At 35.7% G+C, this 19,537-nt stretch overlaps 1 protein-coding gene across 1 annotated transcript; it reads right to left on the reverse strand.

Moving 5' to 3' along the window:
* Positions 1-9,363: 9,363 nt before the first annotated feature.
* LOC136821211 (uncharacterized) lies at positions 9,364-19,286 on the reverse strand. The gene is made up of 9 exons (XM_067077445.1): positions 18,722-19,286; positions 15,310-15,888; positions 13,974-14,485; positions 13,351-13,456; positions 12,901-13,028; positions 11,886-12,595; positions 11,037-11,126; positions 10,605-10,809; positions 9,364-10,428 (listed from the first exon to the last, which is right to left on the reverse strand). Exons 1-9 carry the CDS (start codon positions 19,284-19,286, stop codon positions 9,487-9,489), a joined length of 3,837 nt encoding a protein of 1,278 aa, XP_066933546.1. The 3' UTR covers positions 9,364-9,486.
* Between the last annotated feature and the right edge of the window lie 251 nt (positions 19,287-19,537).

A 19,537-nucleotide genomic window follows, 5' to 3' on the forward strand; every position in this document is an offset into this window, starting at 1 on the left:
AATATATAAATTTTTTCGAATGTACAATGTAAAATTCGAACGTTTTGTCGGTTGCGGACTTGTACGTGACCATGAATTATGAAATGTAGCACATTCGATTAATACATCAATCAAATTCGAACGTGACGTCAAACATAAGAGATGCCTTGGAGTTTTTACAAGATACTTCACTAATTGGTCATTTAAAGTGATAGGGATGACGCGTTATTTAGAAAAAGTAAAAAGATTCTTTTATTTCTTCTTATCGACCAAACAAATCAAATAAGAGCTTGTAAATACTCCAGATTGTCCCAAACGTAAATCTGAACCCTATAAAAGAGCGAAAGTGTAACCAATCGCTCTCCCGGTTTTTCACAAAACTTTACGGATCAGAAGCTTAGAAATAAGTAACCTTAGCTCACTTATTAATCTACATCTTATTCTTTCGTTATGTCAAGAAAGCCTTTAGTGCCAAAATTTGCTTTGATGCATTTTGAATGCGATAATTCAATTAGTGTGGTGTTGACAAAAAGTGTGGATTGGCTAGAATTCGGCAAACTTGGCCATTGTAAAGATGGATCTAAAAGGCCGGTTGGACGTGTTTTAAAAATGGCAGGTAAGACCTCAATTCACATCCTATCTTGATCACGAGAAGTAATTCGAGTTCCCATCTCGGACCGTGCGTAAATGATCAAGTTATTCTTCTGTTCTACGCTGTTTTAACTTAGGATGAGAAGTAATTCGATGAGCCGTTCCTGGATCATTTCGAACCATGCGTAAAGAATTTGTTAGAACAGTGTAATAAAGAACAGAAGGATTGAATATAGCAAAATTATAAACTACTAAAATTAAAGATCGCTACTAGTTTTCTTCACCAATCGTGCGAAAATGATTAAATTATTCTTCTATTCTATGCAACTTCTCCTAGCTTATAATGAGAAGTAATTCGATGAGCCGTTCCTGGATCATTTCGAACCTTGCGTAAAGAATTTGTTAAGGGAATTGGATAGAACAGAGGAATAAAACAGAACTTTCAAGGTCTATTTTTTCATTTTATTTCTGAGTCTGGAAAAAAACTAAAAAGGTCTTCTAAATTTCAAACCTCAGGGCTTATATTTTTCATTCAAAAAAAAAGAAAACCGTCTAATGACTAAGCCAAGAACATATCGTTCTCTGTTCTATTTCTAGATACTGAAGTTGAACTCGACGAATATGATATTCACGGGGATGAAGAAAAATCTGACGATACACAGGTATATATTGAGTTTAAAGCCTAGAAGACCAGAATTATTTAACTTTCCGGATCTTGGAGCTTCAAACTCAACAGTTAAATTTATTTCAAATAAAAATTCTAGTTCTTTTTAACAATCCTTTGAGAGTGATTTGTTGTAACCAGTGGAACCAAGGCGCGATAACTTTGAATTTGCATTTTCGATCGTTTACCAACTTGTTTATGTGCGTCAAAAATCCAAAACAGGTGATAGTATTCCATGTACAATATACGGAACTCCTTGTCAAGAGAAATGGCCGTCAATTTTATCGAGAACTTTGAGCTCGCAAATGCTGTACCTCTTCCGGGTCGCGTACCAAATCACCGCGATGACGATGCTAAACTTTTTCTGATACCCTCTTTTGATACAAGGCCTCGTGTGAATCTAAAACATAATTTTTTAAATCATTAACTGCGTTAGTAGGCCATGACAAGGCCCCTAAAACTTCTTATGTCATGTTCAAAATTTAAAACAATCTTATATCCTTTAAATTATTATCCTTGGGAAATCTTTCCATCTTTTTAACATAGCATTAGTGGGTGCAGAGAAAATGGCAAAAAACTTTGTATGTGTGATGAAAATCAAAGGACAAAAGCTTCTGACTCCATCATTGATTGATGGACTCCATCATTGATTGAGTTTGCTTGAATTTTCAGTCTGAAAAACTAACAATCTAATCGGTAAAATTTAAGATTTTAAGAGTGGTGTCCATATTTTAACGGCAAAAATGAAGTAGTACCTGGTACTAAATATGGGTGGGTGGTGCTAATCAAAATTATAGTAAAAAATCAAGTTAGTACCTATGGGTTAGTACCCTGCCTCTGTACCCCTCCCCTGTTTTATCCAATACAATTTTTGCTCAGTTTGAAGAGCTTTATCACGTGGTGTAGTCTTTTTTCATTGTGAAGACTTCCTAAAAATACTTCCTTGTCTCAGCGTGTACTTTATATTAGTTACAATGTTTTTACTATACAGGAAGCCAAGACGACAAAATGCAAAAAGCAAGAACCCAAGCCGAAAAAGCAAGAAACCAAGCCGAAAAAGCAAGAAACTAAGCCGAAAAAGCAAGAAACCAAGCCGAAAGCAAAAAAGCTATCAAAGCAAACGCCTGCTCAAAAACAACGCTCAGCCAAAGCAAAGAATCCTTTGAAAAAAGTGGACCAGAGGAAGTAATAATAATAATAAAAATTCTAACCGCAGTATTTTGATGCATTTGATGTGGCTTCTGTCAATGATTGAGTGAACTTCTCAGCATGAATATTTGTGGAACTCGGTCCAAACCTGAAAAAATAATTTCAAAAAATTTGTTTCTATGTTCATAATAGTCACCTTAATGCTCCCTTCTCATTCCTATCAAACACTAGGCTTTTAACAGACTGAACTTTATTTTCTTATACCTTAAAGGAAGAAATTTTGGACGGGAATTTGATTTGGCGCATAGCTGAATATTTTACGCCAAAAGTGTTATTAAATAAGCAAAAAAACCTGTTTTTGGGCTTGAAAAAGCACGAATTTAGGGAACGCGCAAAATAAATTAAATTTGGCAGAATATAATTTGACGGACGAAGGAAAAAATTAATTTTGTCGGGAACTTTATTGGGTGGATTTTGGCAAAATCCCCCAATTTTTTTTCGGCCAAATTTTCTTCTTTTAAGTAATTAATTTATAATTATCAGATAAAATTCCAAACAAAATAAAACCTTTTTTTTAACCTCGAGAAATCGGCCCTGAGGAGCAAGCTGTCATCCAGAAATTCAATGATAAACAGAACGAGAGGATGAAAAGCTACAATTCGTTTTTGGTGGAGAAATCATCTCCAAAGCCATCTCCTGAACCAAAAAAATCATCTCCAATGTCATCTGTCATAAAAAAATCATCTCCAATGCCATCTGTCATAAAAAAACCATCTCCATCTCTCATAAAGAAGCCATCTCCATCTCTCAAAGAGCCATCTGACAATGCTTCAGCTTCAATCATTATGAAGCTTTGAAAACACCAGAGCAGAAATTGCCACAACACATTGCTTCAAGTGCAGGTTCTATTGATTTCAATTTAATTTCGACACCAATTAGTCAAAAAAATTTGAGCGTTCTTTTTAATAAAATTGACAATCTGGACAAATTTGTGCGCACAGAAATGCGATAAATGAATGATCGTTTAAGTAGGCTGGAAAATTTAGTAGCTACTAACAATGACATGGATGCGTTTGTGGCAGCAGGTAACAATCGTACCTATCTCGATATTGTGGAAGACCCTGAGGCATTCTTTGACATTCCAGAACTGGAGACAAAGGACGACCAACCACCTCAGCGCCAACAATCCGTCAACCACAACATCGAACTGCCTCAATCCAACAACCACAACCTCCAACTGTCTCAATCCAACAATCACAACCTCCAACTGTCTCAATCCAACAATCACAACCTCCAACTGTCTCAATCCAACAACCACAACCTCCAACCGTCTCAATCCAACAATCACAACCTCCAACTGTCTCAATCCAAAAACCACAACCTCCAACCGTCTCAATCCAACAATCACAACCTCCAACTGTCTCAATCCAACAACCACAACCTCCAACCGCCTCTATCCAACAACCACAACCTCCAACTGCCTCAATCCAACAACCACAACCTCCAACTGCCTCAATCCAACAACCACAACATCCAACCGCCTCAATCAAACTACCACAACATCCAACTGCCTTACCACCACCCATCTCAAATGATCACCCAAAACCAAATGTGTAGTATTAGTGACTATAAGTTCAAAGCAGCCATTGAAATGGGTAAAAAGTCAATAATCAAAGACTTTGAACATGGCGTGGTTATGACATCAAACATTGACGGGGTCCAGGGGTATAAAAAGTTTAACGAACAGAAGATTAAAATCATTTTTGATATTGTTTTGCATCAGTTTGGGCTTCACAAAGACATGAGATCGTTGTTGAAAAAGAGGTTGGTGCCAAGTTGAAGGCTTATAGAAAACAGATGAAAAAACATCAGTCTTTATTTCAGTTTATTTTTTTCAATTTTAACTAAAACAGAAATTAAGATTTGGCATTAATTTAAGTTAGTCTTCATACTGGAATAAAATCTTGTTTCCTTGACTAAGTTTTGACAAATATTTGGAAAATACGGTTTTTGAATTTACAACGCTTTTTTATAAGAATAGTGTAATTTGGATGAGGGTTAAGTATTCTTAGAAATTGGCAAAATTTAGTGCGAAAATCTTAGCGTATTCTTATTTTTTTAAGATGACTTTTATACAAACATGAGAAATAATTTGAGTTTGGGACTGTCGAGTACACATTAGGAGCTAACATTATATTTCTGCTCTAAAGTTTAATTCAAAACCTTGTTATTCAAATCTGTTAAATTGGGTCATGTTTAATTTGATATTCTCACTAAAGGTATTCTTATAAAAAAGCGTGTAAATGTTTAAGACTGAAATCTTACCTTCTTCTTGTCATTAAAACCTACTAGTGTCTTTTAGATTTTGTCAGTGGTTTTTTATCTTTCGATCCGATTTCTACGGTTCCGCTTGGGCCCAGCGGTCAAAATAATGGGTCCACTATATTTTCTTGTAATAGTTTAGTTCATTTTTGATTTGTTGCTAAGCTTAAAAACACACAAAAAACGAGTCCCCTGAAGGCTTAAAGGTATTTAATTTGTATTGTTCAAAATATGAAGCACACTGTTGATAGAATTTTGAGAAAACAGTTGAAATATTATTTCACACTTTACGATTGGATATGATTAAGCAAATTATCATACTAAGCTACACGTTTTTTTATGAGGAACCTTAACTTTGCTCTGAGCCTGGAGTTCCTTATTTTTACGGAGAATTTCAGCCTCAAAATTCCTTATCGAGTTGTTCCTTATTTACAAAGCTGCTAAGTTTGGATTCGCAAAAATTGGATTCCTTGTTTTCTTATTCTCAACCTGAGAATTCTTAACAATTCCTTATTCAGCCTCGAGTTCCTTATAAGCGTGTTCCTTATATAAAAAATGTGTAATTATTATTTTTTTCTCATTTTGTTATAAGACTTGTTTTGCAATGTTTTTTCAAAAATATTCCTTCCATAGATTTTACGACTTATCATTTTTGAAATCAAAGATATTTTAGGTTTATAATTTTTAAAGTTTCTGCTTGAAAACTAATAGTAGGGGGGGATGTTAGGACTAATTTTTTAAGCCCATTTGTCAAAAGTTGCCATTGGGTATAAAAAGAAGAAAAATTCATGTAAAAACCCTGTGGAACTTTTTTCAAGGTTGCCACGGGTAGGGTGCCACCGCCGCTCCGCCAGCAAAATCGAAATTTCAAAAATTTTTAAAACATAGCGAAGTGACCCCTCATTTGAAAGGTATTTTCATGCTGATTAAGAAAATCAATATTGTAAGGGTGAAAGACACTCTCACAAGAAGTAACTTAAGAAAAACGATCAAAAAATTGCGTTTTTAGCAAAATCCTCAAAATTTTGCCAACTGTTGGAAATTACTTTTTGTGACAGTGTTATTCAACCCTCATTATATTGATTTTCTTAACCAGCATGAAAATACCTTTCAAATGAGGGGTCACTTCACTATGTTTTGAAAATTTTTGAAATTTCGATTTTGCTGGCGGAGCCAAGGTGGCACCCTGCCCGTGGCAACCTTGAAAAGGGTACCACAGGGTTTTAACATAATTTTTTCTTCTTTTTATACCCAAAGGCAACTTTTGACAAATGGGCTAAGAATTTATGCCATTTTTGCAAAATAACATCCCCCCCTACTAATAGAATTTCAACCAAGATACAGAAATCTGAGATTTATAATTGTCATTAATTTCCCAAGAATGTGTTACAGTATTTCAGAATGGAAGAATATTTGTTAACTTACTTTCACGAGATAATGCCTTCTTTACTTGGACTACATATTTTTAAGGGTTTTCAAGATTTCAGGAGACAAAGCTGGAAAAACTGTGCAAGGCTAATTTAATTTTGTGAATTTCATAAGTTTGAAAGTGATTTGAATTTAATTCATGAAGGGAAACTTAAAGATTATTATAGAAAAGTAAAACATTGAGTTTGAGAGCTTCAACTGTATTGTCAGTGTATATTTGAATGGAAATGAACAATCAAAATATCTTGCTCGTCTAAAAGAATTTGAGGCTGACATGCCTGAAAAGAACATCCAGAATTTGTCTGTAACAGGGGGCGGACGACACAGGATTTCCAAGGGCAAAAGTTTTCACCAAAATTAGAAATTTCCAAAGTGAGTGAAGAAAATGTATGAATTTCCAAGGCATTTGAATTAAAAAAGGCAAAAAAGAGTGGAATTTCCGATGCATTTTGCAAAATTACATGGATTTTTATCAGAATTTCCGACCACCACTGGAAAAGAAAAATCATTTCCAAGGCTAGAAAAGATTTAAAAATGCACGTGTCCGACGGGGGGTAACAAAAATTTTCTTGAATGGCCCAAATAGTAAGTACTATGATTTCAAAAAAGATGTACGTCATCCAATAGGGGTGACAAAAATTTTCTGGAATGGCCCATTGTACCATTATGATATCCTCAAAATAAAACTATTTAAGGCCTGAAAAAACATTTGCACTGATATTGGGCCATTTCAGTCGGACGACATGCATTTTTGAATTTTTTCTTAGCCTCAGAAATAATTTCTCTTTTCCAGTGGTGGTCGGTACGGTAAAAATCCATGTACTTTTGCCGGATATTCCACTCTTTTCTAAGGGAGCAAAAAGCTCCAGTTGTATAATCAAGACCTGAAAAATTGCTTAATGTTTTGTATTTACAGTATATATTCAAGCACCAAAAAATCTATACTTTCATAAAATTATCTCATTGTTAAGCTGTCTAAGCCCACCCAATCACATAAAAAAATGCAGTAAGGGGAAGATTACAAATTTTCCTGTGTGCAGGTCCAAGTCAAGCTACATACCTCCTTTGATTCTGCTTCCCTCAAGTTCAGAAAATTGATAGATTCGCTGTCAAGAAAGCTCTGAGCAAAGTTGTGGAAGGTGTGTGTCTATCTGTTCAAAAAGTTTGAGTTTTTCCTTTCTGTTCACAATTTTGTTGATTTGACATGTTTTTTCTCTCCAGTTGAAGTGGTAAAGAAAGGTTCTGATCCGAGAGAAGCCTAGTGTATAACAAAAAAATACTTCACAGAACAGCCGGAATTATAAGAATTCCCAAGCAACTTTCGTTCCGTGATCTACCATATATTGATTACGTAATGTTAGAATGTTTTTATTCTTCGTCTACCGGCATCCATAAGGCCGGCAAATTGTCAGCAAATTACCGGTATCAAACACCCTTCTAAAAATAGACGTCACGGCTGGTAACCGGAAAGTTCCCGCCTATAGGTTTAAGAAAGAAAAAATTGCTTGATTTCGTGAACCGATAAATTGCTGGCTTAATTCTATGAGTGAGCGGACGATTATCGACCATTGCCGACAAATTGGCGGATCATTTTCCGATGTTTGCCGGAAAGATTTTTATGTACTTAAAATAGCTTGGAGGATCACAAATATAGACAGTGTGGTGGAAAGTCTGTTAGACAGAAAAAGTGAATTTTGGAGGAAAAAATTATCAAAACAAATCTTCCAACCCAAAACAGCACTACAAAATTGGCAGACAGAAAAGATAAATTGAAGCAAAATAAAGATATACCTTTAGTTCTTTACACGATGCAACCAAGTCATTAAGATTAAAAATGTTAAAACAACAAGAATATCTAAGCAAGTATGAAAAGAAAACAACCAGAATATCTAAAAATTCCCATGTTTTGATCTTCCCACTTCTTCCCTACCATTATTGTTATTTTTATTTGGATGCGTGGTCAAACACCCAAGGGAGATAATTAGGCATTCTATTGTTATTGGGCCATTCCAGAAAATAGTCGTTACTGGGGTGCGGACGACACCGATTTTGTCCGCAGAAAAACCTACGGAAATGTCTATTCCCTGACCCTTACCCTCGGAAATCCTAGTTTAAAAAATGCTTTACTCTCGGAAATCCTAGTTTAAAAAATGCTTTACCCTCGGAAATCCTAGTTTAAAAAATGCTTTACTCTCGGAAATCCTAGTTTAAAAAATGCTTTACCCTCGGAAATCCTAGTTTAAAAAATGCTTTACCCTCGGAAATCCTAGTTTAAAAAATGCTTTGCCCTCGGAAATCCTAGCGACAAAAAATGCTTTGCCCTCGGAAATCCTAGTGACAAAAAATGCTTTCCCCTCGGAAATCCTAAAAGATGAAGTTACCCTTGGAAATCCTGTTTGACATTCGAACACCTACGGAAATTTCGGGAATTCCTACTTACATTCAAATGTAACCTTCCCTCGGGTTACATGCTTACATGTGTGTAGACGGGGTGCTCTCCGCTGGGTTTTTTTCGAAATTAACCCTATTGGATTTGGAATTTAGAATGTATTAGAAAAGATAAACCCAGAAATATAATAGTATAAAAAATATGAGCTAAGGTCAAGTGAAAACGGCTTTTATTTATTCGCTGCCTCCTGATGTTCTGCTGCTGCCCGTATACATTCTTTCCGATATCCCCGTTAGGGTCCAATATTGATGTGTCGACCCGCCCGCCGCTGCTCATGTTCCAGATGAGCCTCGAATGAGTTTTAGCTCTTATGTTTTATGATACCCACCATTTACCCGTTGGGGAAATCCTGAACCTGCCTAGGATTGAATGGGTGCGTAAGGTGAAAAAACTGCACTCTGAGTGGGAATCTGGTGAAACTTGCAAAGTATAGCATGGCCGCATACCCCGTGGCTAATTTTACCCAATTTATCTTTCCGTTTGTTAAACGTAGATCACAAAATCAGCCATTTTTACAGATGGGTAGAACGGTTAATTTTTTCTCTATCAATTAAAACCAAAAAGCAAAATACATAACTAAATAACATGTTCTTTGATGATATTCACATAGCGAAAAATATGCTAAAACCTGCAAAACATCAGTGAGTTAAACAACTAAAGAATTGTCATTTAAAAGAGATCGTTTGGGCACCTCCTTTATCGATTACTTTTATCTTAAAGAGCAAGCCTCACTCTTCTTTATACGGGCACAATTTTTTTAACTTTTGAAAATGCGCTAACTTAGAATTATCTAACCTATGGCAGGAAAACAAAATCAGTTTTATTAAAAATTACAACGAACGGCCGAAAGAAACAGGTCCTAAAAGAACGACATAAACGAACGACAAAAGAGCAAATAAAAATACTAAGCAAGTTTGAGTTCATTGGCATCTAGTGCAGATGTTACTTCGATCGTGTAAATTTGACCACGCTCACTAACATGTTGTATCGAAATTTCATCTTCTTCCCTACAAAAATCAGTCACATACGCAACGTACCACCCACCACGCCAACCAAGATTTGCGACAGCATCTTTTTCCCACAAGACCTTGACTTTAGTCCCAACTTGAAAAAACCTTTCGTATGGGTTACACTCTTCATCTTCCGCACCCTCTTCACAAGAAAAGTCTTCGGCATTGGTCCGAATTTCCGGCGAGATGTAAGCTTTTAAAAACAGCTCAAGCGGTAAAAAGATTTCTTCCAAATCTGTACCCTCTAACTTTTTTAGCATTGATTTCTCGAAGCCTGTTTGAAATTTTCTCACGGTTAGGGTGTCCTGAAACCGAATCAAGAGCAATCGCTTTTCTTGCAGAACAACCTCTTTTGCGATGTCTATAACTTTCATGAGGTATTGAACTTCGTTTCTTGAAATGTAATCTTCCTTACCGTGTATTTTGAGATAGCATCTCATTGCGAGCTCGTCTTTCGTTCCCATCGTTGATAGACCATGTTGTTTTAAAATATGACGAAGATCTGCTACTGGAACATCAGAAGCGATCTTGTAGAGAGTTGTCGGTAGATCCTTCAAACGTCTTGGAATATACTGGGGCAGAGTCTCGTCTTTCAGCAACGCTTTCACTAGTTCATGCTTCTTCAAGTTCTTGTATGCAATTTTTTCCATCTTGCACTTTTCCTCCAAGACACATCTCTTTTCTTTATAAAGCGCATGTTTACGATACCTCTCCTGCTCAATTCCATCTTCAATCGTCGTCTTCAATTTTTCGTTCTTTTCTCCGATAGCATGCTTAAACTCATTCGGCGTTACACAGCAAATCAATGAGAGTGTTTGAAGGACGTCTTCGGGGATCTATGAAATGTAATGATATACAAAAATAGGACGTTTTTGAATATGCACAAACTTAATAGTATTTGGTATTCTGTTTCAGAGGTAAAATATCTAAAGTATTCGAGGGTAATTTTCTGAAAGAATTTGAACCTTTAAAAATAATCTCAAACACAATAATATATATGGGAATGGCTTACTTCTTCAGTTATACGTAAAACGGTGTCCAATATTTTCGTTGGTAGGAATAGTTCAGGCAAAATTGAGAGGTCTTTGATAGCCTTGATCACTTCCTTTGTCCTCTCGATAGAGAGATAATGCAATTCCTCTGTCTCGAACCATCGCAAGAAATCTGGAATAGGTTGGGGCTGAAATCGGTCCAATTTTCCATCCTGGTCACTTTCTCTGAGAAAAGACAAATATTGAAGAATCATAATCACAACATAAGCTAATTTTTAAGTGCCGACAAATTAGAGGAAAATCACCGGTTGCAGAGACTCATTCAATAATGGTAATTTTAGCATCATTTCTATCATCTATACATTTTAACAGTGCACTTTTTAGTTATGAAATAAAATTATGAGATTAGCGTAAAATTCCCAAGAATATAGTTTATTTCGCTTCTATCTTACCTATAAACCACACAACTATATTTATCCATCCAGTTTGTTCTTGGTTGACTTGGTTGACTGCTGGTTAAATATTTATAATCGTCGATGTATCTAAAGTGAGAGGATAGTAAACGATCAGTAATATTCCGACGAAAATCGTACCGGGTATGTGCGAGCGTAGCCTGTACCAAACCCGCACATCGGATCGATTAAAAAAAATATTTTCGTGTAAGAGTTTGTTACGTCGAGTAGATTTTCTTGTGTTTCAAGAAAACCTAAAGACGGCTTCCTGTAACAATAAATAGGAGAGCCTTTGAGATTCATTTAAATATGTGTAAGCTTTTATTGTTAATGGCAAAGGTTTTTCAAAATCATGTTGCACACGAAATCTCACTCAACTTAACAAACCCTACTTTCCGTCAGCTACATCGAAATAGTAGGGTTTGGTACTAGCTTGTGCAAGCGATAAGTGCCCCTTTTTAAAACCGTTAAGTCTCTCTAGTGGTTATAAAAAACCAATCTATTCCAAAATTTCACTAGAACCCCAGAAACTCTTTGTCTAAAGCATCACAATTTTTAAAATTTGGAGCAAATGTTTGGGAAAAAATCTTCGTATGGGGTTATTTTTCATTTTTGACTCGAACATGCCTGTCAACTCGCAAACCTAGTACCTCCCTCCTGGGTTATATTCCTTATAATAATGTTTACCATTTTGCTAAAGGATACAATATTGATTATCTGAGGCCTTTAAATTGATTCCTAATGTAACAGAAGCAACTATGATATCCCAATTGAGATGAAGTTTATGTTATTAAACATTTACATTTCTCGGAGAGAACAAATGGTATTACAAACGACAAACACGTATACCTTCGTTCTGTACTTCCATTGGCATTCCAAGTGAGCGTCATAGCAGTGTTTAATGGGACGTCTTTAGGCATGTAACTCCAATCGCATTCCGCTTTTCCTTCTTCTGACAAAAGTAAAAACTGTCTCAATTTCTCTTCGTCGTCAAATACATATTCCTCGTCCTTAATGCCACGAAACGTGGAAATTGGATGGTCAGAATATTTTCCCTGAGAAATACAATTTACAACTTCTGTTGCCATGGCTTCCATATTGGCTTTGTGCTTTTCATCGCCGACTTTGAAATTTTGATGGACGGTTTTTGTGTCAAAAGGGCCATGTGCATATAAACATAAGTTTTCCTTTGTATGCACTCTTTCTACAAAGTTCATTTTGCTGTTGTATTCAGCAAACGAAAGCTGGGCTACGGAATCCAAATTGAAATAATTCAATAAGCGCACGAGCAGCATTCTAACAAGCCAACTGCTTGGTGCCTCTCCTGGCCCATTATCTACAATGAACGAAAAATTTGGTTTCAACCTATCAGTGAAAGTGCTTCTGAATTTACTGTCCAATCCTGGATTTTCCATCAGCTTGAAGATCTCATTGAATCGTCGAAATGTGTTATCTGACTCAAAATAGCTTATGTTGATAAATGTACAGGCCTTGCCACCACGCGTAATCGTAGTTTGGTTCCGTTTTTCACTGCCAACATCAACTTCAATAGTTTCATGCTAAGAAAACGAAAATAAAAACAGTGAAATTTGAACAATTTGTTAAACTACAAATGAAAGTGTGAGAACTAGCTTTAAGTGGTAGGCCTCCTATTTATTTCATAAAATCACGTCAATGGGCCTCCTTCTAAATTTTTATGAAACATTCCTGTATCGTCATCCATTTTAACGGACAATTTTTAAAACCCAGCAAAAACACGCCAAACCACACCTATCACTAACTTGAATACTAAAACGTCCATTACGATTTCAAAGTCAGGAAAGTACTCAAACGAAAATCTTGGAAAAAGTTAATTAATCATTACCTCTTTTGTTTCAAGAAATAAATGTGTCATTGGTGTCACTGCATATGTTTTGCTCTGGTCCCAATCATGATCGGGTGCATTGATCTTCCTCCAACTTTTGCCTGGCTTTTGTACCGGGGTAATATCACCTTTGATAGATAAAAACGATGTGCTTTGAATTAATGCTACAGAATTACACCCCTGTGCCACAGCCCAAAAGTCCAATGGATCCCCAAGCCAATAGAAAGACGGGTTATGTTTTTTCTAGAATTCACTAAATTTGTCCCAAAAGCAAAATTCGCCAAACTTAAACTTAAAAACTTCTGCTCGCGAAAGTTTCTGCTCACGAAAGTTTCTGCTTTTAAAGTAGAAAGTAGAGTGTATCCTTATTAAGAGTTTTCCCACCCCCTCCCCAACTCCAAGTCGAACAATAATTTCCGCTGTTGAAAATAAAAGACAAAAAGTAATTACCATATACTAATGCTTTTGCATCTTTTGAGTCTATCATCGTCTCTTTTACATTAGAGTTGGCAAGAAACAGTTTTACGTTGGATGCAGACCAATGGAGGTTCAAAACCTACATGATTACAATAGAAGTAATGATATAAATTAACTTAGCGATATACATACATTTTCTTATGGGCCCTTTCTACGCTGGCCCTTATTGGCGTTATTTTGATGATAGCGTAATAAGGGCCATTGAATTTAAAGCCTGTAGGGCTAGAAGCGAAACTCTTGAAAAGAAAATGAAGCCAGTTAATATCCTAAAGTCGCACACCAATGCACGGGGAGCGTGGCTTTCACACAAATGCCGTATTGAAAATAGAATCTACCACTAGATTTTGAAAAATCGAGAATCGAAAGCAAAGAAAACCACCAGTTTCAATCCGTCGTACAAAATTTTAGCAGAAAGTTAAAGCTTCACTTTTACAAGCCTGAAACGTTAAAGTGGAGGTGACGAAGATTTTGTCCGATAAGGTACATGTCTTTAACGCCTGACCGAAAAATAACGAAGCGACAAGTCAATGTATAATTTTTAAAGAAACCTAAAAAGAAATGTGAGGTGACAAACTCCAAACAAAAGACAAGCCAACCTTTCTTGAATTTGCTCTCGGAGGTCTTTTTAGGGAGATATCTGCATTTATTCCTCTGCCGTGATGGTGCTGTATTGCTGCTCTGCTATTTTCCCGGTAATTCATAGTGTAATTGTAGCATGTAGATAAACTAACTTTAAAGTGGGATGGCGCGTGCATCAAGATGCATTCCCTTGCTTGGTGCATAAAGAGATTGTTTTTTTCTGCACGAAATAGAGTTGAGGTTGTTAACCTAGGATGCGATTCCATACCACCTGCTTCAAAAACTCTTTCCAAAATAGAAGTTAGCTCTGGAAACGTTTCGATAGAGAGCTCGCGTCCTCTGTTTTCGAAAGGTAAGCAATACATGTCTTTCAACTTCATTGTAAGAATGAGATTTCTCAGTTTAGCAAGTTGCTTAGTTGTCATATCATTTCTCACTAGATGCGATGTGATCTTGAGGTTCTTGTATTCTTCGACGCGGAAATGATGCTGATGTTTATTTCTTGAAATAGCAGTTGGGTTTTTGATGCCTATAATAAAATAAAATTCCAAGGAAATGATGACAATAAAACCAACAATCGAGGGACAAACATCTTCAAATTAAAAATGGTCCATATAAACTGAACAACTAGTATTGGTACACTTAACAGTACTTAAATGTACGCTATCACAAGTACTTTTGGCACAGGGAACAGGGATTTGCAACGGGGGATTTTTCTTAACCTTTCCATCCCGAAAGACGTATCTAATACGTTTTGAAAGATCATTTTACCATCCTCATCACTTGCGATTCAAGAGAAAAATCTGCTATTTTTTGTATCTGAGAACCAACGATACCATGGTTAATACCTTAAACCCACTCAATTTTCAATTTAAAAAAATGTTGCGTTTTAGAAAAGTTAGAGCCATTATACGGGGTTATTAACACACGGTACTCTGAACCTGACGTCAGCAGAATTATAAAAAAAACTTCGTCCGTGCAGGGGAGAAAAATGTTGTTTCTTGAGTAAGGAAATAATAAAATATGCGTTAAACTATCGCCTTTAAGGGTATCCTGTATCATAGAGTGTGTGAAAGTTTTAGAGTAGTGCTTTAGTACTCTATTTCTTTTCAAATTAATCTTCAATCAATACCTTAAGGGAACTAATTTTCGCGGGAACTAATTTTTAATTCCGCAAAATGTAGTTTTTTATAAAAATTTCAAATACCCCTAGGAAAAGGAAAGAATTTTGCCAAAAAGTGGGTGTCAAGCGCTAAAATTAGTTCCACGAAATGTGATAATTTGAGACCTTCTCACCATGAAAATTAGTTCCGCAGAAATTAGTTCCCTTAAGGTAGCAGAAAAACATAATACCTTGAAGTTTTGCGGTGAATCTGGCACTTGTTGCTGTAGCAAACAAAGATTTTACAATATCTTTGTCAGTTTTCGACGTTAGCATTTCCAAAGAATCATTGTAAATACTTCCCAGTTTTGATTTGATTTGTTCATTAACCAGAACGTCAACGGGTAGCGCTTTTTGAAATTGCTCCACGACCTTTCCAATACTTGATGTTTTTGGGAAAACGGTAAAGGCGTGTCCGTACATGTAAAAGATAATAATCTCAATTCCGTTATCGCGAAACCGCTCTTGTAGTTCATAAGATCCCATTCTTTTACTTGTACTTTCCTCTTGGCGATGATTAGCGACGGCTTTTTGATAAATTTCGACTAGATCTTGAACGGCAAAAACGGAACTTGTTCTTTTCATATGTTCCAATACAGCTGTGCATCCAACAATTGATCTTTGCCTTTTGGAATCACAAGAACGTAATATTCGTTCTAAATGAGCAAGTGCTGAAGAAAATGATTCTGACGCTTCTGGTGGAACTGGAAATTTTGTGACTGTGACACCATCCTGATTTTCAATTTCACGACTTTGTCTTCGATATTTTTCTGCTTGCGTTTGTCATGTAACATCTTCCTCTTTTGTAAAAAAAATCGTCACAAAATGATTTGAAAGGTATGTCAAACGGTCCACCAATATCCATTTTTTTTTTAATTATTTTAATATTAGTTACAATTTCGCTTCATGATTGCGTTTCACTGAAAAACAAGATAAATCAAAATATTAGAAATAGATAATCGAAATATAGAAACATTCTTAAATTTCGATTCTAAAGATTTTTTAAGAGCTGGATTTCCTATTCACTAAACATGTTATATTTTTTTTCTGATCAAAGATTCAATTCATTGACTTAACTTTAACCAGATCGATCAACACACTATTTCTGTACAAAAGTCACCTTGACCTCCCCCACCCTAAAAATAACAATAGAGAAGAAAACGTCAAGCTTTTAGCAATTACAGCAAAAGGATTTGAAAATAATGCCTGCTTTTTACAAACTATCCATACTTTTCTGCGCAGTGATACAAAACAACGAGAAAAATAACCATAGAAACTTAAAAAAGGAAAATTTATAAATGAATCATATCGTGTAAAAACAACCCTTTAAGCAGGTTCAATCGAAAAGTCTGACTTTATTTGTTTGACCAATGTCTCGATGACGCTATCTTCAATGGGAAAGACTTTTATTCCTTCAGCCCTAATATTTCCGCCTTCTTCTTCTGTCTTTTCATCGTACAGTATACTTTGGCTTTTATTACTCTCCACTGATTCGAGTGCTTTCTCTAGGTTATTTTGGCTTAATTTTAAAGCAGTCAAGTCTTTTTGGGTTTTATCTTCTATGGTCGTTTGTGATTTTGAAGAATGTTCTTTCCCCTTTAATCTTCTGTTCCTTTCCATTAAGGCATCATTTAAAATTTTCATCTTATCAACCCATTTTAAAACACCAGCAGATGGTGGGGATCCTTTTACCTTGTTTAGTAATAATTGCGATTTTGTGAATGTCCAGGCAACATCGATAATACCATAAACAACTGTTATATTTGTTATTTTCTCCTTATTTTGAAGAAAAATTTTATTATGGTTGATAAAATTGTTGAAAAATATCAATCGGTCTTTTTCCATTCCAAGAGTCTGTTCTATTTGGCTATCTGTAAAAAGTTTTATCTGGCTTTCTTTCTCAAAACTCTTTTTCTTTTCCTTGTCTTGGTCCTGGTCCTGGTCCTGGTCCTGGTCATCTGGTATTTCGATCACAACTTTCTTTTTTACGACAAGGTTATTCGGCGGGAGACGGGTATTCTGGTCACATTCAAAAGATATAGTCTGAATGTTGTTTATTGATTCTGCGACCTGGTTAATGGAGTAGATTGCTTCTTGTTTATTCGATATAGGTAATCTTCTTTTAGAAAAACGTATGTTGGTCAAGGAAAACTTTTTTCCAATATACTTTCTTAAATCAGATAATTTCGTTTTTGGGTCTAAAAAAACCTTTCTCATTTCTTGGGATGGATGGGTTTTCAATAAGAAAAGTTTTGTGTCTGTCGCACAAGAAAGAATTATACTGAGTACTTTCCCTTCTGCCGCGCGTGAACACTTAAGCAATTTTTCTTGAGTTTTTTTCAGTCCGATACTTTTATAAAGAAATGTAAAGTCAGGAATATCGTGCAAATTCTCCGTAATAAATTGTCTCGAATGTTCTAACGTCATATCATCTGTTAATTGCAATGTTACGCGTGCCATGTATTCATTTTGATACGTGAACAATATTAATTCGCACATCTCTAAAACGATAAATTAAAAATACATACCGATAACATTCTCATTTACTTTATCAATCTCAATCAAATTTTCATACATTAAAGAATAAACAAAATACCTTATCGGGGAAAACTTCGTCGGGGAAAAGTGACGAAATTTCGGCCAAGTGACGAAAATTTTCCCCGGCCTTAATGCGTTTACCAAAACCAGCAAGTGACGAATATTTTTCCCCGACGAAAGTTTTCCCCGACGAAGTTTTCCCCGATAAGGTATTTCGCAAAATTTTGGAAAATTTAATCAAAGAACGTCAAAAAATCCCCTTAAAGGATTTTCCTTAAAAAATAATTTCATTTTATATTTTAACACAAGATTGATATGTTTTTTTCTTTAAGAATAGAATTAATCTAATCTAATAATAAGCATAGTGAGCACAAAAAATATCAAATATATATAAAGAAGCATATAAGAAATGTAAACTTGGTGTTCAGAAGCAGACATGAAACATCCTCCATGTGGATATTTTCTCATTTGAAACATCACAAAACAACGAAATTCTCACTTTTTGTTGTAAAAACTTTTTCAATCTATTTCGACTAGATCATGGTCATTCTCGCTTTCGATGTTCGATTGATTATCGGCTAGGATGCTTTCTAGCTCGGCTTTCCTCAATGAAGTTGTTTTTCTTAGGGCTTCGTTTGCCTTTTTAAGCTCAACTTCGTAGTGCTTTGAACTCATTGGGTTCTTTGCCGACTTCAATTTGGCTTTTGCCTCAGAAATCCGGTTAAGACAATTTTTGATGGTAGCGGCTTTTAAGTTGACTTTCCCTTTTGCCTTTGCTGCTTTAACAACATTTTCAGTGATATCCTTAAAGTTCTTGTTGAGTTGGTTGGCAGTTTCAAGGGCCCACAGTCTGTTAGCTTCTTCATGTACTTTTTTTAATTGTGAAGTGAGGATTTTTGCGGCAAATCTCATCAAATTTGGAATTACAAAATTTTCTTCTTTGATTCTCTCCCGGTCGTAAATTGGGTAAGTCAACGTTGAGTTTCTTTATTCCTTTTATTTGTGAAGGGGTCGGGGAAGATAAGCTGAATAAATTTTTCCTCTTCAAAGACCTTTTTTCATTACTTTTAGGAGTTGAATTGCTTGGAGTGTTTGGATCGAAGTTCGGTGATTGATCGGAGTTTAGAGACTGATCGGATTCTGTAATTGGATTAAGGCTTACTGGTAGTTCGGGATTTGGTGATAACTTGTGCGTTGGTTCGAGAAGTACTAAATCATCATCTTTTTCAAAATCAATAACGCTGTTGTCTATGGCTGGATTCTGATCTTCTTGCCACTCTTCTTTAGAATTAGATTCTGTTTCTGATGCTGTGATATCCGTATTCGCCGGACTCGCGCCACTCAAACCTTCGCTTATTGATGGACCATCGGGAAACTGGTGTTCTTCTGATTCATGCTTGACCCGGACAATTATGAAATTGTCACCGTTTTCTTTTGTATGAATTTTTGCCACGTTGAAAACCAATTCTTGTTTCGGTGATATGACAACGTTCCTAGTTAAAAACTTAAAGTTTCTTAACTCAATTTCTTCCTCAATTTTTTGCCTTAAATCCTCTAACAGAGCTTCGCTTTCAACATCTAGGAGTATTCCCATTAATTCACCTTCGTTAGACTTTATAATAATGTCCATGCTGGAAATTAAAAAATATAATTGAAAAAATAATTTTCGCATTCATGGGAAAGATAACAGAGTTACATTTCGGAGGAAAAAAGGTCGAAAATTTCGCCCATTGAGTGAACGTTTTACCACCAGCCTCATATACAGTCATTTAATACAGTGGTTTCAACCATCCACTCCCACTTTGTTTGGTCTTTCCTTCCCTTTTCATGAAAGAAAACTGTTTTCAAAACTTTTTTTCAATTCAGTTAATACTATAGAGT

The sequence above is a fragment of the Clytia hemisphaerica genome, unplaced genomic scaffold (genome assembly GCF_902728285.1).
Source record: "Clytia hemisphaerica strain Z4C2 unplaced genomic scaffold, Clytia hemisphaerica genome assembly, whole genome shotgun sequence".
NCBI classification, from domain to species: Eukaryota; Metazoa; Cnidaria; class Hydrozoa; order Leptothecata; family Clytiidae; genus Clytia; species Clytia hemisphaerica.

Excerpts from the sequence above, each read along its gene's own strand:
- LOC136821211 (XM_067077445.1), bottom strand. The coding sequence starts at position 19,286 with ATGGACATTATTATAAAGTCTAACGAAGGTGAATTAATGGGAATACTC. Across the intron at positions 15,889-18,721 it reads AAGCAATTCAACTCCTAAAA|AAAAATATCGAAGACAAAGT; the intron begins GTAATGAAAAAA and ends AAACGCAAGCAG. Across the intron at positions 14,486-15,309 it reads ATTCACCGCAAAACTTCAAG|GCATCAAAAACCCAACTGCT; the intron begins GTATTATGTTTT and ends ATTTTATTATAG.